Below are 23907 nucleotides of genomic sequence, written 5' to 3' on the forward strand. Positions count from 1 at the left end.
ATTCACAACTCCCAAATAATACCTTAGTTTATTGGGATAAAACTAAAATGAGAGAAAATTTTACTCCTGAGTTATATGTTATGATAAATTTCTTTTTATGGTAACAGTTACTATTCATTTTTCATATAAAAAAGTGATAAATATTCATTGTGGATTATTTGAAAAATATAGGAAAGCATAAAACAGCTAATAAAAATTACCTACTGTTCTACCAATACACAGAGAAAAATAACCATTACCATTTATATGTATATTCTAGTTTTTACACACACACTCACACAAATGCATACATTATTTTGAAATTTTATCTAGAGGATTTATGATATTCAGTATTGAATATTAGAATTAATATAGGAATTAGTCACAAAAATACTAAGTGCTTTTGATATTCCTGCAATTACCAGATTGATGGAGAAACTCAGGACTATTTCTAGCTTATTTTCACATTAGGAATATGTCTCCATTCTGTTTTGATTTATTCGATTATACATTCAACATTTATTGTAAGTGACCATCTATCTTTGTAAGCCCAGCAAAGTCTCAGTTTATGCCTTTTTAGTGGCATAATTTTTCAGAGCAGTTCCTTCATTCTTAAAAGTAATTGATTTGCATGAGAAATTATATGGCTTCCTTTTATTTCCAAAAATTGGGGCAGGTAAAGGGGGACAACGTGGCAAACACTGGTAAATCTAACATGGCTCATATTTTTCAGAAACTGTGGGCCACCGCTTGTAAGTGGTAAGAATGAATATCAACAACTTTATGTAATAATAAGTGAAAAAAATCACAGGAGAGATGCAAAGATACAACACGTATTGCAATGTGGTCAAGAACTGAATAAACATCTGAAGGAATTCCGAAGGAAATATGACGAGTAGGAATACTTTCGGTTCAGGAAACATGAGCAAAGGAAGAGAGTTATTAAAAAATCATTAAGATATCATTTTATAACCATCAGTTTGGAAAAAATTAAGAAATTAAGAAATTTGACAAGATTTTTGCTTCTTGGTAGAATGGATTAGATGGTAGCAGAGCAGCTCCCAACAAGAAAAAGTGGACAAGCAATATAAAGGACAAAAACTTTTTTTTTATGGTATCAGAAAGCTGCTGAAGTAATGAGGATTAGGGAGACTAAACTTGCAGAGGCAGGGGCACTGAGCAATGAGCAGACTGCTTTTCCCTAAGGCATCAGCTAAGTCTGGACACCGGCTAGAGGCTGAGTGTCCAGGGTTGGCCCAAGTGGAGGGAGTAGGAAGGCAGGAGAGATCCCTGAGGCTGGAGGAATAAAACAAAAGGCCTGAGAGGTGTTAACACATGTCCAGCTTCTCTCAAAACATTTGCTGATGTCTGCAGTTGGGTGGGTCACACAAGTTAAAAGATACGCCAAACACCTCTGACATACAGAGTCGATTTTCACAGTCTTTCAATGTTGGGAAGACAAACCCACCTGTGGAGAGAATTAGAAAACACTTTAAGCAATCACATGAGGCTAGATTGACAAAATTGGAGACTCAAAGGCACCCTAACAAATGGTCAACATTCCCTGTCAAGACATTTGCCTGATTCTAAAGTTGTGTGTGGCAGGAGGTCAAAAATTGAAACTGAACATCCTGGCAAATTAGGACAAATCTCCCACAGTCTCTTAATGCTGAGAAGATGGAGACCCACGGGGAGGGGAGTACTAGTGCACAGTGAGGTGCTCTGTTAAAAGTCCTGAAGGGACATGCCCTACAGCAGATTGATTCTTATCCCAATTGCAAAAGAACTCTGACTCCACTCAGTTGCTGATTGGGTTAAGGTGATCTGCCCTCCGCTACTTAGCAGAGAAAGTGGTGAAGTGACTCTGGCTGAGATAACACCATCTAGAGCCTCTACAGAATCTCATTGTATACATAGATACATACATACATACATACAATGTCTTATCTGATATAAAACATGCTTAGGCATGTAAGAGTTAGCACCATGTAACCAAAAATCCAAGGAAAATAATTAGACAGTAGAGAGAGGTGACATGTTGATCACTGTTGGAGAATACTGGAAAACCAAATCATTTTTCTGAATATTGGTAAACAAAAGAAAAAAACCATCCATTTGTCTTGCGTTTTTCTGGTTGAATTCTACCTCAGGAGATTCAGATAGCTGATAGGGAAAAATTCTTTCAAAAAGAGATCTACATAGTTAATAAATACAGAAGGGATGATAGAATTATACTATCGCCATTTTGTACTGTTGTAATAAAATGATTGCTCTGCATAATGGTCATCAATGACTGCTAAACCCATCAGACGAAACACTGATGGGGAGTTTTATAATGTGTACATCAGGCCGAGAACCCCTAATCCCACTGTTCAATCTTAATGTGATTAATAACCAATTTATGTGCTTCCTGGTCTCTTATAATAAAAAGTAAACACCAACACCTACCGTATAAACTATTCTCCTCCCAAATCATCTTGAATCTGACCATGCCGTCAGATCTAATGATCAATTCTTAGAAAATATAGGTGACAGAAAAACATGTTAAATGACTCCATAGGGACTCAATCAGTAAAATCCATAGTCTGCAAAATAACCAATGTTTCTTCAACAAATACATAGCAAGCAAAAAAGAGAAGGAAATATGTATATATGTAAAAAAAACTTAAGAAATTCAACAAAAGCAAAGTGCATATCTTATTTGGATGCTGATTTAAACATCGAAGTAAAATACAAATATATGAGACAATCAGGGAAATTCAAATACTGACTAGATCTTTGGTTATATAAAGGAATTACTATTAAAATATTAAGAATTTTAAACATAGAGCAGTATTTTTCACCTACATGGAAAAACTGCATTGCGTGTGTTTATAAAGAGCTTTAATGGACTATGAGAGATGTGCATGTTTTGAACAGAAGAGTGGAAGGCATTACCTTTTAGAGAGGAGCCTACACAGTCAGAGCTCCATTCTTTACTCTGATGAAGGAATGCTGAGAAATAAATACTTAAGTTCAGATAATAGAAAAAAATACATTTAGCTTCTAAAAGCAGTCATAGCTACAAATTATCCTATTTATCTGTAACAAAAAAATAGAAACATATTCTGCTAAAATGGTTTTGAGTGGTTGCTGTCATTCTTTCTGATTACTTTGGACAGCTGCCACATTATTATTTCCTTGGTGAGCTGACCATCTGGGATTGTATAGACCATTTTATCTCAGCTAAAAGTAGATTCACCTCCAAACCTATCACAGACACGCAACTTTAGATACAGACAGCTAATCGGACTGCGTATCTGGCCTTAACCTGCTCCAGATATATCCATCCATTCGATGTCATTAACATTGCCTGAAACTAAAAAGAATTCAGCTTATTTTCTACTAGATGTTAAATAAAGAAGGTGGCTAAAATCCATAAGTGAAATAAAGTTTGACGTATTGTCATCTAAATACACACAGAGATTTAAAACATCTGGGTCTTTTGTTTCTGCTTTTGTTTCTCCATCCTTCAGAGGAAAGGTATCAATAGTATGGCTTAAGCTGGGATAGCATTTTGCTATTTGGAAGCATTTTTACATGTACTATTTCAACAATCCTTTATGGGTGAAAGAAACTGAGTCAGAAAAGGGAATAGACACAATTGGAGAGTGCCTGGTCTCCTGAGTCCGACTCAGCGATCTTACAGCTGCGCTATAACAAGTAAAACTTGTCTGTAACATCTCCCGTTAATATAAAGAATAAGTCCTAGCATAGAAATTTATGTATGGATGAACTGCTGTAAACAAAATAACATTAAAAAAAAAAAAAGGTCATATTGGACTAAGTACACCAAAGGAGAGGTAGTCTCTTACACACCAAAAAAGGATTATTGTGACAATGTGAATAGATGGGAAAAGCTATGCACAATCAATGAGTTCATAACAAGTAGTGACTCTTTATGAAAAGGAAGGAAGGAAGGAAGGAAAGAAGGAAAGAAAAGGGGAGAGAGGGAGAGAGAGAGAGAAAGAGAGGAGACAGAACAAACTTTGCATTTTCAGAAGAAATTGAAGAGGAATCTTTCTAACTAAAACGTCTGGGGTTTCTTTAAATCCACAGTTTCTGCCAAAATAATCAAGCACAGATTTGGGACTTATATTTGACAAGTCCCCATATGCTACATTTTTCCCTCCAAGCTTTTACTCTGGCTCATGTAATCTGTGGTTAGTTGAATATGTGGTTGTACAGTTGCTAAAAATACTCTGAAGTCAAGCTCCTTCTCCCAGTTTCTACCGTGTTTCCCTGAAAATAAATCCTAGCCAGACCATCAGCTCTAATGAGTCTTTTAGAACAAAAATTAATATAAGACTGGGTCTTATTTTACTATAATATAAGACGGGGTCTAGCATAATAAAACATAATATAAGACTGGGTCTTATATTAATTTTTGCTCCAAAAGACACATTAGAGCTGATGGTCCGGCTAGGTCTTATTTTCGGGGAATCACCGTATGCAGTTGGCCACTTGGGCATCAGATTTGCAAGGCTTGACCTGTAACCTTTCATAAGCCACTCCTTTCTTAAAGCAGTGTCAGCATGCTTAGATCATTTACTTTTCACATCAACACAAAGTGAAAGTCAGAAACTAAGGACATGGCACCATGAAGGAGGTGTTGTAATTGTTTTCAACTATTTCAACGAATAGTTAATTAAGGTGGCTTTGGGATGGCTTGGAGTTACTCAGTGAAGTCTGGCTGGCAATATGGTTGAAATGCCCAAAGGAACCACAGAACTGCTACTCACTGCAGGAGTAATTCCAGGTCAGCACCAGAGGCCACGCAGCTTCCTGCACCATCCCTGGGAGACGCAGCAGTGCTGATCTGCCCAGAAACGCCACATTCTGCACCTATGCTGATGTCAGCACGTCAGGTCCCTGAGCTGCCAAGATGCTTCTGCATTGTTATCCATCATCATACATCCCAGCACTCAGGACCAGCTATGTCATTTGCACAGCAGTGCAAAATGAAAACATAGCGTCCTGGTTCAAAATGCAGAGGGGAAAGCGTTAAAAGTACGACAACATAAAGCTTTTTCCTTTCTTCCGTGGTCTCTCTCTCTCGACTTGTCATGGTGTGTGTTACTTGCCATCTAATGTCATGTTCTCTCGCCGGAACACTCTCGGGGTAAGGGCCGACCCTCGCGGGAGCTGCGACTCTACGCATGTGCAGCCCGCAGGCTGCCAGGTTGCCCTTCAGCCAGTCACAGGCAGAGGCCACCGGAAACTGGAACTAGGCATCTCCTTTTCCCATGTGCCTCTTGCTTTAGCCCGTGGTGACAGGAGACCCCCAAGGGTCTAGCAAAGACAGCATGAGGAGCCCTGGGATATGCGCGTAGAGGACGGGTGGGAGGCTCCCCCCTGCTGTGTTGCCTGCCTAAAGCACCGTGGCCCTGCCAGTGCAGGCAGGAAATGGCCATGGCCCTGGGCTGCATGCGTCTGTCCAGATGCTACAGGACACGTGCACCTGACCCGGCCCTGATCTTCCCCCAGTGGTGCCCATGATCCTCGGGCAGACAACGGTGGTGGGAGGCTGGCTGGGCTGACTCAGGTCCTGGGGGCAGGGGAGCAAGAAACCCAACGTCTGCTTAGGGGAGTCAGGGAGGCAGGCTGTGCCAGAGCCGAGGCTCCAAGTCCCAGGTGCACGCTCCGTTTCCCCTTCCAACGTCATTTACAAAACACAAGTTAAGAGAGAAAATTATGACGAATTTCAAGAGGATGTCTGTGGAGCACTAAACCCCAAGCACTGGGCCATTTGTCACAGAGCAAAGAAGCCAGCCCTGCCCAGGCCTGGATCAGGCCACGTATAGACCTCATCTAAAGGTAGAATTAGAGGAATCAAGGATGCAGGCAGTTTAGCAAGGCAAAGCCTAATGCCTTGAGTGTCTTCTCTGCCTCTTTCATGAGAAATGAAGTCGTTTTAATATTATTTTACAGGGTATGTGCTCTTTCTTACTTATCATTTCATCGACATATTCAAAAATCACACTTTTATTCCTGGTCATCTACTTGCTAATGTTTTTGTTGTTTTTATGATCTTTGTAATTTTAGGTGGTCATACTGAATGTCAGAGACATTATTTTCGCAACTTCAATAGCAAACATTATCTCTTTGTCTAATTACCATAAAAAGTGGATTATTGCAGGAGTTATGAAATGACACCAAGGTGTCTCAAGTTCTTATCTCTGGATGAGGATTTCAAATTGTTCTGGGAAGATCATGTATTTTGAAATGGTTTCTTGAATGACCCACACTGGAAATACACATATGGATCAATTTTATTTTTTTCTCTCTTTGTCTTCAACTACAGTCTGGAAAATCTTTCTTACCCGCCTCCTACATTCAGATCAGATTCCTTGCTTTTAGGTATTAAAAAGCTATTCCAGTGTGTTCTTGTTTCAAACTGAAAAGTCACATCTCTGCTTCCCAGCACGTGTCAGGCCACATTCTGAAAGACTTTGAATGGGAAGAGGTGTGGTCTGCAGATCTCTGTCTCCTCCCTGTTCTAAGTTTTCCCTCCTCTGTCTGCTTCGATGGGAAAAAAGAAACAGCAGAGCTGGCAACGGTCTTGACTTGCCTGGAGCTGTTGTGGCCCTCTTCCGATTAACACTGGATCATTGTCACTAGGACCTTGGGGTAGGTGGCCCAACGCTGATTCATTTGTGGATTTTTAGGAAGCCCTAGAAGGGACTTCATCACTGCAGAGTTCCTGAATATGGGAGGTTCTCCCCAATTCAACCAACCTCATCCCTACCACCCACAGCACCTGCTGACGGTTTGTTCATCATTAGCATTTTGTTCCTGAAATTCTTTTCTGTGACTGGCAGCCGTCTTAGGTGGAGTGACAAGAACATGGCTTTATACCACCATCTTCTAAAATGCTACTTAACTCATGGGAAACACACTTATGCTCACTCCAACAAGAGATGGAAAGGCCAACTGTCCATGGCTGCCCCTTTAGCCTCATCATGTCCAGTCAGTGCTCCTCTCCCTTTGCCAGACCATCCTATACGCTGTATAAGGAGACATCCAACCAAGGAAGGAGGTGACATCCTCCCCTTGTTGCAGATTCCTTCACTCTCTTCCATAGCCCTCCTCTCCGCCATTAAACACATTCCATCTTGTAAAGGCCAGGAGATAAATGTGATTGTATATGAAGTGACAGCAATGTTTTTATGATAACTCAATATGGAGGAAAATGAGCAGTCGCAATGGGAGAGATAAATCCATGCACACCCTTTCAGACGGGTGGTGAGTGGAGAAAGTAGAATCCACTGCCATTGGGAACAAAGGGGGCTGTCGAGAGTGGAAGGAAAGAGCCAATTTGGGACACACACAAACAGCAGAATAACATCTCCCACTTGGAAAGACATAGTCCCACGTGGTAAAAGAATGCACTCCACTGATGTGGCTTTCAGAAATGAGCCTCGAGGTAGGAAACAGCCACGTGTAAAAAAGTTACAGGACATGGAGGTGGAGATGACGTGGAGAAAGGCTCAGGAGCCAGGCCCGGCCCTGCCCCAGGCCCAGGCACCGCCTGAGTGGTGTAATCACCTGAACTGTGCACATGTATGACCACTCACTCATTGGGTGTCTTTTTCTTTTCAATCTTCAGGAAGAGGCAGCCAGAATTCTCGCCCACCAGCCAGTGTCCGTCGGCACATGTGCAGCTTTGAAAACCCCCACACTGCAGTGAATGTGTAAGAGAAGCTGCATGGAAAATAGAGTGGTTTGCCCCTTGCTTTCTCTCTCCTGGGTTTTTCTACTTTCTAACATGGAAACAGATGTGGTGCATGCCATCAAGAATGAGGAACCATTTCCGTGCCATGGTTTGCACGACTACCTTAATTTGATTGTCCATCGTTCTTAAAAGGACACTGTCAAGGTATTAGTCTTTTTGCTGTTTTTTGTGTTTTTTTTTTTAAGCTTTGATGTGAGATGCAACACTTTTTTTTGCAATCCTGGAGATTCACTTTTGTTTGTGACTCCCACTCACAAGCTCGAAAGTGAATTTCCCCCCTTCAAGAATTGTCAGCTTCTCCTTGGCAAACAGAGCTCTTTCTTTTTTTTTTTTTTCCTTTTTTTTTCCTTTGCCTTTTTGCTGTTGCACAAATGTTTGAAATGATCCTGTCTGCATTAAAGTAAAAGCCGTAACTTGAACTTATGGAAGAGTTCCATAACGTCAGTTTGAGAAGGGGGGCACCCAAGGAGCCTCTGCTGGGTGCCTCCCACGCTCTGGGAAGCACAAAAACAAAAGTTTTGTGAGCCCCACACCCAGTGACTTTTACAAAAAGGCAAGTCGCTGTTTTTCCCAAATTCCGAGTGCTTTTATCAGATTTTCCCTGTCTGATAAAAACGGTGCATGTTTGGTCCGGTTTTTGACCTTTAGATCTTGACAGTGTCTCTTTAAGTTAACAAAAGAACATAGGCCATGTTCAATTCATCGTGCACGGAGTCTGTGGTCATTTTCAGCTGTTCCTTTACAGCCCTTCAAACTCCTGGGAGAGTCAAAGGTACACATTCCTGCAGCAGGAGGGAGCCCACTGAGCAGGTGTCTGTGGCTTGAATTGCTCTTCAGATGAGAAGAGCCCCATTTGTTCAAATGGTTGCTCCTGAACTTGGCCATGGAGGCTGGTGAATGGGGCCATAGTGTCTTTTCTCTTCCCTCAGTGGAGTGCATTGGGAAGTCTGTTCTCATAGTCCCTTAAAAAGCCCAAATTAGAATGAGTGTGACCTCAACCATATTGTACTGACTCTTAGAGGGGAAAATAGGGTAGCCATGCCAGTGTGTTTCAGGTGGTGGTTGGGCAGCTCCTACACAGGTAGATCAGGGTCACTCTAGCCACCTTGGAGGCATCCTCTGTAATTCTCCCAAGCCACAAGGCACTGAGTGTTTCTTGCACCATGGGCTGAGTCTGAACAAGGACACAGCAAGGAGATCCTGATTATGACAGCTGCTGGCTGCCTGTCAAAAGGGATTGACGAGAAGAGTAAATGTGCTTGTTCTGTCCTGTCCTGACAGCAGGGCCAGAGAGAGCAGAGTCACCTAACATTTCATGACGGAAAGGTGAGTCTGAAAAAAACAGCAGAGGCTGGAAGTGGGTCTATCCTTGGTAGCTGACCAAAAGGAACGCAACAGTCAGCAAAACTCATAGGTGGGTTGTTACGAACTTTTGGAGCAGGATCTAGTCAAGCTTGCTTTCTGGAGACTATAAAGGATAAGGAAGAGACTGGTAGCTCTGAAGATATGCATCAGAGACTAAGACTGGCTATTTTAAGTCTTGGGTGTTCCTGCAAAGAAAAAGAAAAAGAAAAATATGTTATTTTGGTGACCTTCAGTTCCCACAGCTTTTGTGGACAAGGAAGGCAAAGGGACTAGTGATGGAAATGAAGCTGCCTACTGGACCATCATGATCCTGCCTCTGACAAATAATTCCAGCAGAGCAATGGAACTGCCCTGTATTTCTCGGGAAAACTGTGGGGACTCCAGGTAGAACTTAAGAGCATCAAATGACTTGTAACTAAAATTATAGATCTGGTAGCATGGAGCATAAAAGTAATGATAACACTTGATGTGACGCTTCTTCAAAAGGAACATAACCTAGGCTCATCTATAGTTCCTGAAAGAATATAATTACACTCGGCATATCTAATGAAAACAATGCTCCTGTATCAGTATTAGGTCTTAAATAAACTTTGGCATGAGAATTTCTTTCTTCAGCCAGTAATCATTATTACCTTGAACCAAAGGTTGTTTAAAATGTGCTTAGGAAAACTTTAGAAATCAGAATTCTGCTCTTTAGTACAAAATAGGTGTGTCAATTTTCTTAAGACAGTAGGTAGACCTTATGTCCAGACAAAGTTTATGGGGCCTTCCTTGCTTTACTGACTTTGATGAGGTAATTTCATGTGTGTTGTCTTTTATGCTGCATCATATAGCTTTTGGATATAGAGTGTGATTGATCTAACGATTCTTAAAATAGGACTGTATATTTAGATTTTGTAATGTTGTAAATTTCAGCAAGCCAAGTGGTTCTCTGACTAGCTTACGATGAGGTTAGAATCAAAGAGGAGAGGGGTAAAATTCACAGTGCCGTTTAAGATTTAATATCAGCAGAAACTCCAAGTTCTTATGGAATCAGAAAGCATTTGTCTTCAATAACACATTCAGAGATTCTGTACCTTACAACTCGTGGTGAGTCAAAAGGTGAGAAATTTTAATTATGTTCAAAGAAGCTCGCAGAGAACACATACTGAATATGCAGGTTTTTCTGGAAAGTTTTCAAGAAGTGAAGTGGAATCAGTGGAAGTCCTCTGCATTCAAGACTCACTTGGGGTTGCCTGGGAAAACGGGAGTCTGACTCAAGTGGTTTCCAATAGTTCCTGTGCCTGAGATTCTGCAAGATTCACTCCTCAAACTGCATTCTGGTCCCAGCTCGCTGAAGCAGAGAGAGGTGAGACAATTGGACAGTGAATTTTTTGGCATTCCTTCTGGAGTGTCTCCCTGGGGGCAGCATGGCCCTTTCTTTGAAAGGCCTGGTGACCCAGCTGTAACTGCAGGGCCACACTGTGGCTTTGGTCTGTTTTCTTGGTGAGCTGTTCTCTCTATGCTGTGACTCAATGGCATTTCCTGATTCCATTTCCATTTTCAGAGGAAACAAATGCTAACCTCCTCCGGTTCCAAGGAGTGAGTCTTCCCTCCTTGTGTGAAGGTCTTGCCTTATCTGTGGGCTCTCTGGATGCCATCGTACTGTCTGTTGTGAAGCTATTAAGCCTAGTGGCAAACACTCGATTTGGACATAAGGGAGACAGGTGTTGTGTAAGCTTCCCCTTCAGGCAGCTTGTACAGGATGCTTTCCTCCTGATCGCAAACACCCACCCACCGTTATTCCCATTTTAGACTTCTCTGGAGCACAGAGCAGTGTACTCTGCAGATGTAACTAGTACTTACTGAAACAAATAAAACAGGATCGCTCCGAATGCCAATGATACACTAATCTGTTTACACCACCCACTTCCAACTATTCTCTAAAGTGCTGTAAATATTATGTTTTCTGTTTGGGGGGATTGTGATACTTATCTAATGAAAGAAAATCCAAAGCAAAGTCCCAAGCCTGTTGTATCTGAAATTGCAACCCCAGGCTTGCTTGGCTCTGGGCAGTCAAGGCATAGCATCCTCTCCTTGCCCTCTAGCCTAACAGGGATTGCCTCTAATAAGTTCAATATCAATAAATATATTTAGCCACCCAAGGTAGTTATCCCGATTGCTACTGCATTTGATCTTCAAATACGAGATTGGGTGAGGCCTGATGTCTGTCTTTGGAAGTTAGAGCCAGAAGAATGGGCTGCTCTGTGACAATTGTGTGGTATTTCTAGCCCAGGTTGCTTTTCCTAAGATTAGAAAACCGAGTAAAATTAAATAATGAAAGGAAAGAGCTGGTGGCTGAAGCATAAGGTACTAAAGTTATCTGGGATTAAATAAAAGTCTTATTTAATAGCAGTATTTCATTTCTATACTGCATTTATTCCTTTTTGCTGCTCCATATTTTATACATTTTTCTCTTCTTAATATCACAACAATGGGTTCCCAACTTTTTCAAATGGGATAATCCCTTTTCACACCAAATAGGTTATTAAACCTTTACCTGAATCTATGATAGTAATTATATTTTTATCAGTGGCCACTTGATCACTATACACAAAAAAAGTTTCTCAGAATTTAGTTACACTTCTATCTAGCAGCACAGTCTATCATAAAAGTATTTGCATGAGTTTAAAGAGAACAGTGCCCAATTTGCAAATTGATTCAGTCTAAAAACAATGTAATGAACACACCCATTGCTGGGCCATTCAAGCTGTCTATGGACCACAGGTTAGAAATAACTGCAGTTTCTGTGAGATGATACACCTCCTCCACTATCTCTGGATTTTAGGAAGCAATTTATTTTGTCCTTGGGGAAAAGGAAAAAAAGGTTAATCTAATTTTCTTAATCTGATAAATGCCCTAGGACAGTAAAGCTGTTTCCTAATTAAACAGTACTGTCCAGCAATTGTAGAGTGAGACTCTGAGGGGAAAGAAAGCTGCTAGTTTTGATGGACAGGGTGAAAATCTCCCACCACAAGAATAAAAGTGGTATTGAATAAAAACAGAACTAAATTGCGATTATACCTGCCTACAAAGTGATTGATAATATCTTTAACCCATGGAAGTGCATTATTTAAAAAGAGGTGCATGTGGAATTCCTGGGCAATGAAGAAAACAACCCATGTGAGTGAGTGAGTATAGTAAGCCTCAGGAATGCAACGATGCCTTTTTTGCTAATATATGTGGAGAGAGGAGCAGTGTTTTGTTGGGATATGTAAGCTTGCTGATTGAAGGAGGGGCAGACGGGGGCTATTTATTTATTTATTCATTCCCTCCCTCAGGGCCCTTATTTTATTTTACAAGTTTGCTTTTTTTTTTTATTCCCATTTCCCCTTCACCCACCCCTTTGGCAACCATCACTTTGTTCTCTATATCTGTGTGTCTGTTTCTACTTTGCTTTGTTTATTCATTTGTTTTGTGTTTTTAGACTCCACATATAAGTGATATCATACAATGTTTGTCTTTTTCTGTCTGACTTATTTCACTTAGGATAATACGCTCTAGGTCCATCCATGCTATTGCAAATGGCAAGATTTCATTCTTTTTCATTGCTGAATAGTATTCCATTATTTATATATGTCACATCTTTTTATCTATTTGTCTTTTGATAGACATCTAGGTTGTTGCCATATCTTGGCTACTACTAGTCATGCTGGAATGAACATAGGGGTGCATATATCTTTTTGAATTCGTGTTTTTTGTTTTCAAGGCAATTGTTTTTTAAAACACACATACAAACACACACACACACACACACAAGTTAATGAAGACACAAGGCAGTCTTAGTTTAAGGATTTTCTTTTTTTTTTTTTTCAAACTTTTCGAATTTATTTTAAGTGTGTTTTTCCAGGACCAATCAGCTCCAAGTCAAGTAGTTGTTTCAATCTAGCTGTGGAGGGCGCAGCTCACAGTGGCCCGTGTGAGGATCGAACCTGCAACCTTGTTGTTAAAAGCACTGTGCTCTAACCAATTGAGCTAACTGGCCACCCCCAGTTTAAGGATTTTCTTAATGAGCATTCAGAGACAGGCATTTGGAGAAGGAAAAAGTGTTTCCATTGCCCTTGAAAGGCGATGCCTGTCCATGAGGTTAGATGGATCACTAAAGCAGAGTTAAGCAAGGCAAGAGGCAAATATGCAGTTGTATCTTTTCTGGAAGAGGCATATTGAGTGTATGCAGAGAGAAACAGTGTGAGTGGAGTGGGGAATGGAGGAAATTGACAAAGATGAAAGTGGGAGGTGAGCTTACCTAGAGTTTCAAACTCAGAGGTGGAGCTGTGGGTTCTGGTCTTGCCTTTGGCTGGCAGAGTGGCTGCCTGTTCTTACCAGAACACTACCGTCACATTCTTCAGTTTGCTCAACTCAGAAGAGAGTCAGATATTCTCACAAGATAGTGTGGAAACTGATGAGTCAGTCATTTCGCATTTACAAACACTTACACACTCTTAGGGAATATATTAAGCATATATGTAAAATAAATATTAATTCTTATATAGTAGTTTGGAGATGAGATTTTTCTTAGGGAATTAAAAATACAGTATGGATTGTCAGATATAGGGAGGAATTACATGTTTCCCAAATAAAGAGAACAATATTTAGCTGTTATATCTACCTTAGAACATTTATATCCAGTTTCTATAAGAACCTGTACTTATTGGGCTCACATCACTCTTCAAGTTTATAAAATATGAAATGTCAAAACATTACTCTCATCATAAATGTAACACTCACATATAATTCTTGAAGTATTCATTCTTGTATTTTCAAAATGATTAAACAAACGATTATATTAACTATTAATCATTTCCAACATTTTTCCAAAGAAAAGAGTATGATACAAAACAGTCTATTTTATACTTTCACCTAAGATGTTCCTTTCCCTTATTTCTTTCAATGTCACACATGTGTTATAATTGTGTTACTTTCTCTGCTGTTTTCATGGATACAGCAGAAAAGCAAACACCGAAAAAAACAGAAGAAAAAAATTCCTGATTTAAGTATTACAACTGTTGTTATAATATTAATAGTGTGCTATGGCAAGGTACCACCATCTGCTAAAAGTTATTCAGAAAATAAGCTAAGAGTCCAAATGTAAGACCAGCATTATTACAACATACAGAAAAGAATTTGTAGTATGTCCACACAGTATGTCTCATTTCTTCTTCTTCTGTTCTGTTTGGTTGGTTTTAAGAGGGCCCCATGAAGATAAAAGTGGGAAAGATTGGAGGGTTCCTGGTGCCTTAGAATCTTTCTCACCAAGGCTCATTGAGAAGAAGCCCAGGGAGGGGGTCTTTCTTTCTGTAAATTCTGCTTTGTCTGAAACTTCATTTTGTCTCATTTGCATCAAACTCTAGCCAGAGGACCAAAGCAGGATCTGGTCATCTGTATGTTCCTGGGCTTCCTAATTCTGTCTCTTTTCAAACATACCTAGTTGAAAGTTCCCAATGTAGGGGAGGCTTGGTGGCTCAGGTGGTTGGAGCGCCCAAGTCCTAACACCTGAGGTGGCCTATTCGATTCCCACATGGGCCAGTGAGCTGTGCCCTCTACAGCTAAGATTATGAACAACAGCACTCCCTGGAGCTGGACTGCCATGATCAGCTGGAGGTTGGTGTGAGCTGCCTTGGGCTACCATGTGCTGCCATGAGCAGCCGGTGGCCAGTGAGCGTGGTCAGCAGCCTTCTGTGGGCTGGCTGCTGTATGCTGCCGTGGGTTGGAGGACTGGCCACCAACTGCTTCAGCCAGGGGGGAGCACAAGGCTCATAATACCAGCATGGGCCAGAGAGCTGTGTCCCACACAACTAGACTGAGAAACAACAGCTTGAACTGGAGTGGGTGGGGGGGGGGCAGAAAAATGGGGAAAGAAAAAAAAAGTTCCCAATGTGCAAATCCAAACCAGCTGCTATGAATCAAGGCCCCTATGTGATCTATCACCTGTATCAGGAATAATGCTTTGAAATAAAAAGAAAAGCAAACATTATGGAACATTTGAATGGAACATGGATCTGGGTTTTTCTGTCAGCTGTTTTTTGTCTCTGCCATGTGTGTGTATATGCTGCTCTGGTAATTGGAAATACCTGGGGATCAGAATGGACAACTGAGTGCATGGATTTAGAACCCAGCAGAACAAGGAGAGTAGCTTTACATGTGAGTTTTAATTTTCTCCAGGGACTAAGAACAAAGGAAGGCAAGAACTATGGTCATTACGTTCTGTTATTCATATGTAACTAACATTTTATTTTTAATTAGTTTCCTCCATCACTTTTGGAATTTTTCAAAAGTTTGCACTGAGCAACAACTTTATCATTGCCTTAGAACTTGTGTGTGTGTGTGTGTGTGTGTGTGTGAGAGAGAGAGAGAGAGAGAGAGAGAGAGAGAGAGATTGTGTAATACATTTGTGAAATTTTAAATCTAAATGCAAGTAGCTGCTTCTACAACAGTCTGGCTTTTCTCCCCTACAACTTTTCTCTGGGTCAAAATTTCCCACCTTCTCTTAGGGTGGAAGGAATCACTGGCTGCAGTTTCACAGGCAACCTGTGGTCATGGCAGCTTTTGGCCTGGAATCTGTAACAAGGACAGGTTGGGGTGTGGAGAACAGATATACAGTGGAGGGGCAAGTCAAATTGCATAGAGCTGGGCTTGCAAAATGATGTATATGTATTTTATCTTGTGTGCGTGCATGATATATCTGCAAATAAACCCATCTCTATTTTATTCATAGTTCTAATGGCAAGTCTGTGTCATGGTCTGAACCAGGTGGAAGACAGGTGCCCAAGGGACAGCACATGTGGCACCGCCTCTCTGTGCACGTGAAGACCAATGAGACGGCCTGCAACCAAACAGCCGTCATCAAGCCCCTCACTAAAAGTTACCAAGGCTCCGGCAAGAGCCTGACCTTTTCAGATACCAGCACCAAAACCCTTTACAACGTGGAAGAGGAGGACGCCCAGCGGGTCGGCTTCAGCCCGCCCAGCAGTCCTTCCATGGTGGTGCACCGACGTGTGCCAACCGCGGTGAGCACCCCGCCTCTGCTGCGCCCCCTGACCGCAGAGGAGACGCCCCTCTTCCTGGCCGACCCGGCCATCCCCAAGGGCTTGTCTCCTCCGCTGCAGCAGCCGCAGCATCAGCAACCGCAACCGCAGAAATCCTTGATGGACCAGCTACAGGGAGTGGTCAACAATTTCAGCACCGGGATCCCCGATTTCAACTCGGTGCTCCCAGTCCCGGGGGGTCCAGGGAACGGGGTGCGGTCCCTGTACCCGCCCCTGGCGCCCCCGCAGCACCTGCAAATGCTCCCGCTGCAGCTGAGCGCCTTGGGGGAGGAGCGCGCCTCCCCCGCAGCAGAGGACGAGGACGAAGACGACAGCGAGAGGTTTAAGCTCCTCCAGGAGTACCTGTCTGAGCGAGAAGGGAACACGGAGGAAGATGAACTGGAAGAGGAAGAGGAGGACCTGCAGGCGGCCAGCAAACCCACCCCTGAGGATTCGCCTGCCCTAACGCCTCCGTCGCCTTTCCGCGACTCGGTGGCCTCGGGCAGCTCGGTGCCCAGCTCCCCGGTATCCGAGTCCTTGCTCTGCAGCCCCCCCAACGCGACCTACGCCTCCGTCATTCTGAGGGACTATAAGCAAAGCTCTTCCACCCTGTAGGGAGGAGGTGTCCACATGGAAACGCGAGAGAATTCAGGGAGCTCGGCGCATCCGCGGATGTGCAGAAAGTTGCTGGAGAAGCCTGGGCACGGAGGGCGACGTCGGCAGGGGAGACGATGCTGCTGCGGCCGCAGGTGCCGCGCGGGGCGAGCGAAACGCGATCTAGGCCAGGACTCCGATTCTTGAATTATTCAAAAGCCTTCTCTGGGAGGAAAGGGAATTCTGACAAAGCACAATCCCCTACAGTGTGTAACTCTTACCACAAAAGTAAATCAATAAAATAAACCCGACAAAGCTCATCTCCTCTTTTGGACAATTGTGCGTAGATATATGTGCCCACATACACTTTGCCAGTTTGAAAAGGGGCAGCACGGGAGGACCAGCCAGTTGAAACATGAGCGCACCTCATGGTATTGGTGGCACTCCTGGTGAGCATGGTGGAGCCAGACAGAGCAGGTGGGTGACGGAGGGGCAGGCATGGGACCACCCAGAGAACAGATGATGGGTCAGCAGCTCATTTTTCGGGAGCCCGTCTTCCTCCCGGGCTCACAGACCCCGGGTCTTCAGGAGACCCAGGAACTGGCCCAGTTATGGGCCTCTTTTCACTTCCTGCACCCCATCCAGTGATGGCCACAGTGTCACACTTGGAGGCAGGTGAATGGACAGCCTGCTGCTCTGTGCATTCCCTCTATTTAGGAAGACAGAAAAGAGAGCAAAATCATCACCAAAAAGTGCTTCATCAGGAGTGCCAAGGGAGGATGGAATGAGAAGCAGGGCAATACGTAAGCATGGGGCTCGGAGCAAAATCAGTCACACAGTCAGCTTCCCATCTTCCATACTCCTTTATTGATGATTTTGGGGAACGGCCAGAGCACGAGATTGTGTTAAGAGTGGCTGAAGACCTTTTTCGATTAACTTGTGTTTGTGCCAAGGGGGGCTCTCCCTCGCCCTTCAGTTAAAGAGAACAAACCATGTGGCAAAATTGTTATTTTCCATTTATTGTAGCAAATAATACTTACCAGTTGAACTTCTAAGATGCAGTATGTGTATTTGGTGCCAATGTTTCTCCTATGTGCTACAGAAACAAACCCATCTTTGAATTTAATGGTGTACTCATAGCAACTATTATTGGCAAATTAAATGTTTAATGACAAATAATTCTTTCCTATTGTCACAGAAGTTCTTGTAACTAGCAAGTGAATGCATTCTTGTGTCCTGGTATACATGTGATAATAAAATTTGTGCAATGTAATGTCAATCTAACTGCAACTAGGTTGAGCTTCCGATATAATATAGATATTTGTACGTTCCAATAATGTTTTATATACCATTGTCACCAATATCTAGAGGAGCTCTTTGAAGGTCGGAGTGCTGTGGTACAATGTTTTTCATATGCTGCTCAGATAGTTCTTCCTCTTTGAAAAGGGAACTTATTTTTCAGATATTTTATGATGTGAAGATAAGTTATCGATGAAGTGGTTTGAAAATTGTTTTATTGAAAGTTCACAAAAACGGTGGGTAACAATAAAAAGGTATGTTTTTATAAACTTGTGTACATTATTATTAAAACATAAGATTGAATGACAGTATTTAGATGATGTCAGGTTACTTTAGATTTTTATTTTTAAAGATTTTCCACAGCTACTTGAGCTCTATATGCTTAAAGCATATACTAACTTCTAAGAGTGCTCATAGTTTCTCAAATTATTTATGCATCACTTTTTGTTTCTTTTTTTAAATTTTTATTTCCATGTATCTTTATTCCTATATTTTCATTGTCATAACTTTTCTTTATATTTGTTTTGTTTGCTGGGTGCAATATCCATGTATGTGCAATCCAGTTGTTTCATTTTTGCCTTCCCTTTTTTGCCCCCAATAAGAGAGCTTTTTCTTGCTGTTTTGATTTCTTCTATTATTTGTAGAATGAATCTTACCCCCTCAAGTATCTGTTTATGCCTTATGTTCAGGCATATTATAATATGCTTTCTTCATGTTGAAGCTGCTGATTTCTCAGCCAAAAATCATCTTAGAATCTTTAAATACCCACTGCCTCATTTGTTCTGAATTTAACATCAACTCCAATGTTTGAGACTCACGTTTCTCCTGCCTTCCCATATTCTAACACCAAGTTTAGTCAGTTCATACCAAGAACGGACTGACTTTCCTTTAAAACATTATTTTCTAACACCTTTGGTAGAAAGACCTCATGACTGAAATGTGAATTTCAGTTCCATATTTGCATGGTAATGAGACAGAATGAAGAAAATGGATGGCTGCAATGCTTAATAGGTGGTCTACTAATTGGCAAACTAGCAAGGGAAAGCATGTTTTTTTCTCTTAATGCCAGTAACGTATGTCCTTTTTATCACAAGACTCGTGCATTCAGAGTTTTTGAAAGTAAGACTCGATCAGGAAACCTACTACTGTTCAGATAATATGTCAGTTTGTTCTGAGGTTTTTGACATTTGATGAATACATTCAACACTGGTCACATTATTACTCTGAATGCCTCCTATTATCCTGATTAAAAGTTTTCTTGAATACAATAGAGTATTAGCTCTTACATCATAATTGTTCAAAATTGGAAACGGACACATACATACCCTACACCCAAAGGGCAGAAACTCTTATCCCTTAATGTATTTGCTTATACAAGTTGTTTAGCTTCTGGTAAAGGTGTTTTCCTTCGGCTTGTTACCGCCTTTTGTCAAATAACCTTGACAATGCTGTATAATAAATATTTTCTATTTATTCATTGTGTATGTTCCTTCTCTATAGTTTGTAAGACTTAACAGCAATACAAATAGACAGGTATAAGACAGAATCCCGATGGTTTGATTTTGCTCAGAACCTGTCTTCTCAGTAAAAGTTGGAGAGCATCGCACAACATCTACAGACCAGATAGATGACAGGACAGTTTGAGTACGAGGAAGGTGGTAACTTAAACTTTAATAGTTTCAAATGAAACCCAAAATGTAAAATTTCAATGCCATGGCAAACACTGTCATTCATCTTTTTGATAAAATGTGTGAGGTTTGGCGAACTGCTGGATCTTCAACAGAGCTCTAGAGGCATCTAAACTCCCATCTTTGTTTCATTCGCACCCTACAAGGCTTTTCTCTCCTTGGCTCACACTCTAGGAGGACTTGGTTATTTACCTTGTTGATATCGCCTTGCTCACCCCAAGTTCTATTCCCCTGCATTTAAGTGGAGAGCTCACTGGTCCCCCAAACAAAGGAGCCTCTGTTATCCACATCTTCTGCCACAAGATGCCTGCATGGTAAAGAATCTACCAGGTGTCACTCAAAAAGAGAACATAGTGGGAAAAGGGCCAAACCCATGAGAACGGGATGTGTTTAGATGGTAGGAGCAAGCTCTTTACAAGAAGACTGATGTTGAAGAAATTACCAGAATCAGGGTTCTGAGACACCATCGGTGTTCTTCATTGTGACCAGAAAATAGAATGAGAAATTATGAAAATGGGAGTTTGGTGTGTCAGGAGGAGAAGTCATAGAAGAGAAATGGAGAAACAAAGAAGGAAAAGAAGAAAAATGGAAACGTTTCAGGTTGTAGTCCAAAGATACACCCATATGTCGTGGTAGGTTGTCAGGGCCTCCACCCAGACAGTCCAGGAGCTTCACCATAAGGAAGACTCATGGAGACGTTGAGGCTAGGATTCAGGAACCACAAATGATATGTAAGTAACTGCCCTGATAATTTCTACAGAGAATATTTTGAGAGGGAATCAAAGAGAAGGGAGGCAAGATATTATTATCTTACTCTGCCAGACATTTTGCTAGGTTCTTTGCTAGTAATCTCAGTATTACTGCCACATGGGTGCTTTAGAGAACTGAAATAACTTGCCCAAGTTCTCCTGCTAGTAAATGGTCCAGCAGGGGTTCGACACCCATCCTCAGCCAGTCCAGAGCCTGGGAATTCATCTTCCTCTCCAGAGTCCAGGATACCATGCAGCAGTTGGTATCTGTTATAACTGCTCCCCCTCTTGTATTACCACAGAATTTTACGCACATCCCAGACTATGTTATAATTTATACATCTCTTTCCCTCAATAGACTGTAAATTCCTTTTTGCTTCAGATTCATTTTTCTTTCTAATTTCCGAGCCTTCAGGACAAAGCAGATACTCAGTAACTGTTTGTTGAGAAAGTAAATGAGTATTGCAACACCTTATAGTTTTCCCAGCTCAGTTCTCTGAAGATTTATTTCAGGATCCTTATGGAGTCCTGAGGTCTATATTTCCACCTACTAATAATCCTAACTGTGCCAACTGGAAGAACACATGTTTCCTTCATGAATAAACAAGCTCTCCTTTTGGCATCAGAGAGCTGTCCCATTGGGCAGCAGGTCTGCCGTGCCTGCAGAAGAGGGTGGCAGCACTCAGTGTCCCCTGAGCCCAGCCAGAGGTCTGGCAAAGCACTTCGAGGTGTGGGAAACAACGTCTTCTGCAGGAGAATTCTGGGTAAGGCAATGATTGCTAAAGAATGACACTGATTAAAGTGAGGGAAATTAGTCACCCGTGGGGAAAGCATGGACTGGGGGTTCCTTGAGTACAGAAGTATGTAGCTTAAGATAAAATGAAAGGCAAAACCAGTCACCAAGACTTGGGAGAACATGGAGGAAAGGACGAGGCTAGTTAGGGAGTTGAAATAATGACAGCATTACAACAAAAACTGGTTTGATTTTTCTCAAGGTAGTTTGGGAAGCAATATGTATAAATGAATAAACAAGAGGAATAAAACCTAAGAAAGGGGATCTCAAAGACTGAAAAGGAAAATAATCATAGAATAGTGTAGTTGGAAATTAATTTAGAAGTCACTTAAAATACCACTTAGGATTCAATTTCCCTTTATCCCGTTCCTCGTCCTAAGACAGGCAGGGACCAGGTGAGGAGCCACCAATGCCTGGAGTAGGGCAGACAGAGAGGCTAGTGGTACGATGCCTATTGCCTGCACCTGTGCAAAGAGAGAGAGCAGATAGATAGCCCTGGCTCCTGGGAGAGCAAGTGCAAAACTACATGGTTAATTCACAAAGCTGACCCGAGAACAGAACTAAGGCACAAATCCAGAATGAAGAAAAACTGAGAGGTAGGACCAGCAAGGCATGCAACAGGATGGTCGCCTGATGGAATTCCAGAGACAGAATGCTAGTTACCAAAATGAGCTTTGGGTGAGAACCACAGAAGCGTACATGTGTGACCTGGTTTACTTTCAAGGAATGGGATGGAGTTAGGTGACTTTCTCCCTCTGCTTAAGTATCTCAAAGACTAGGATCTTGCCTTTGGTAAGGAAACCTCTAATTGGTAGAAAATTGTTCAATTTCTAGAGCCAAAATTGACCTTTTTCTTACTTTTGCCCAAAGTTCTGTCCGCTGGAAAAAAGACTGAACAAATTTAGCCCACTGTGTCCATGGCTTCCCTTCAGCCACTTGAATGCAGGGATCTTGCCGTTAGTGGTTTATCCTCCCAGCCAAATAGCTTCGCTTCCTTTAAATGTTATCTTTGTTATTAGGATCATCAACTCTTAATCAGGCCATGGTCATATTTCAATTTCTGAATATCCTTTTTAAAATGTTGCATCCATAACTAGACATAATACCTCACAAATACTTTGAGTTTCTTTAACTATTATCTATTGCTGCCTAAGATTACGTTAATTTTGTGAGCTGTCTTGCCACATGTGGAGCTCATGGTTAGCTCAGAGCCAGCTATAACCCTTAAGCCATTTTTATATGAACTGTAGAAAATGGATATGAATATGACTATTTTACTAGGTTGGGTTTCCCCAGAAACAGACCCTGAGAAGAGGATTTGAATGCAGGTGTGTATTGAGGAAGGGACCCTGGGAAGTGCCAATAGGAGGTGGGGAATGAGGCAGCAAGCCATATGCAGACAGAATGGGTGCATTACCATTCAGGTCACCACTGCTGGATTCAGTCCCACTTGAGACCCTGGGAGACAGTGGAGAACAAGCCTCATAATTGTCCCATAATTGAGCATTTAATCACCAATTCCTGTCATGGTTGATGGGTGCTGGGGAGGGAGGTGCATGTTAATTTCTGATACTTCCAGTATATCTCAGAGGCAGGCACTTATCTCCAGAGAAAGCCTTCAGGCAGAGCTGTAGATGCTGGCAGTGGAATCCAAGAGCTGGCGGTGTGGGGAAGGTGAGTGTCAGGGCAGGGCCGGATACTAACGCTGTCTGCTATCGAAGTGATGTGGAGATAGAGATGAAGCATAGATAGATAGATAGATAGATAGATAGATAGATAGATAGATAGATAGACAGACAGATAGATGATAGATACATAGATAAATGCTAGACAGGTAGATGATAGATAGATAGATAGATAGATAGATAGATAGATAGATAGATAGATAGATAGATGATTGTGGGGACAGAGCCCCAAAAAGCAGTTTCCAGGCTCTCGGCCTCACATAGAAAGGTGCTGGCTCAGGTAGTAAATGGCCATTGACTGTGATCAAATGGCCATCAGCTGTGGCTAGTTGGCCGTCAGCTGTAACCAGTGAGCCATTAGCCATGAATATAACTGCTGTGGCTAGGCTAGCAGAAAAAAAGGGGGAGCTAGCAAGAAGATGGTGGCTGAGCCTGCAAGCGGCACAGTGAGGGTTGAGAATTGTGTTGCTCCTGTTTCCTGTGTCTCCAACCCAGCCGCCAGAGAGAATATAGTGGTATGACTCCCCTACCTATGGCTCCGTGCGTGTTCCTGTTTGGCCTAGTCATATCCTGCATTCTTATGTGGGGAGTGGGACCAGAGACCCCGCCTGGCACCCCACACGACAATGATAGATGATAGATAGATGATAAATAGATGATAGATAGATGATAGATAGACAGACAGACAGATAGATAGATGATAATAACATAGACAGACACAGATATAGACACCAGTACAGATAAAGAGATGAAAACAAAAAGCTGTAGAAAGCCAGGCATAGGTGTATTGAAGGGACTGAAGTGAGAGCAAAGGCTTCTAGCATCAACCAAAGAAACTACTCTTTCTTTATAGCAAGGGAAAAATCACAAAAAAAAATTAAAATGCAACTATCCTTTAAATAAATTTGTGGTTAACC

The 23907-nt window shown here is 41.9% G+C and overlaps 1 protein-coding gene across 6 annotated transcripts in view; it reads left to right on the plus strand.

The window, feature by feature from the left end:
• Window positions 1–19548, plus strand: part of GRM1 (glutamate metabotropic receptor 1) — a 344263-nt gene extending 324715 nt beyond the window's left edge. For 3 of the 6 annotated variants that reach the window (XM_033102927.1, XM_033102926.1, XM_033102928.1), the window contains exon 9: window positions 15873–19548. In XM_033102927.1, coding sequence (XP_032958818.1) covers window positions 15873–16797 — 925 coding nt within the window. In that variant the 3' untranslated portion in view covers window positions 16798–19548. Of the gene's footprint in view, window positions 1–7627; window positions 7713–15872 lie in introns of all 6 variants that reach the window. The other 3 variants (XM_033102931.1, XM_033102930.1, XM_033102929.1) reach the window with 3 other exon arrangements.
• Window positions 19549–23907: the final 4359 nt, after the last annotated feature.

The sequence above is a fragment of the Rhinolophus ferrumequinum genome, chromosome 3 (assembly GCF_004115265.2).
Source record: "Rhinolophus ferrumequinum isolate MPI-CBG mRhiFer1 chromosome 3, mRhiFer1_v1.p, whole genome shotgun sequence".
Lineage (NCBI taxonomy): Eukaryota > Metazoa > Chordata > Mammalia > Chiroptera > Rhinolophidae > Rhinolophus > Rhinolophus ferrumequinum.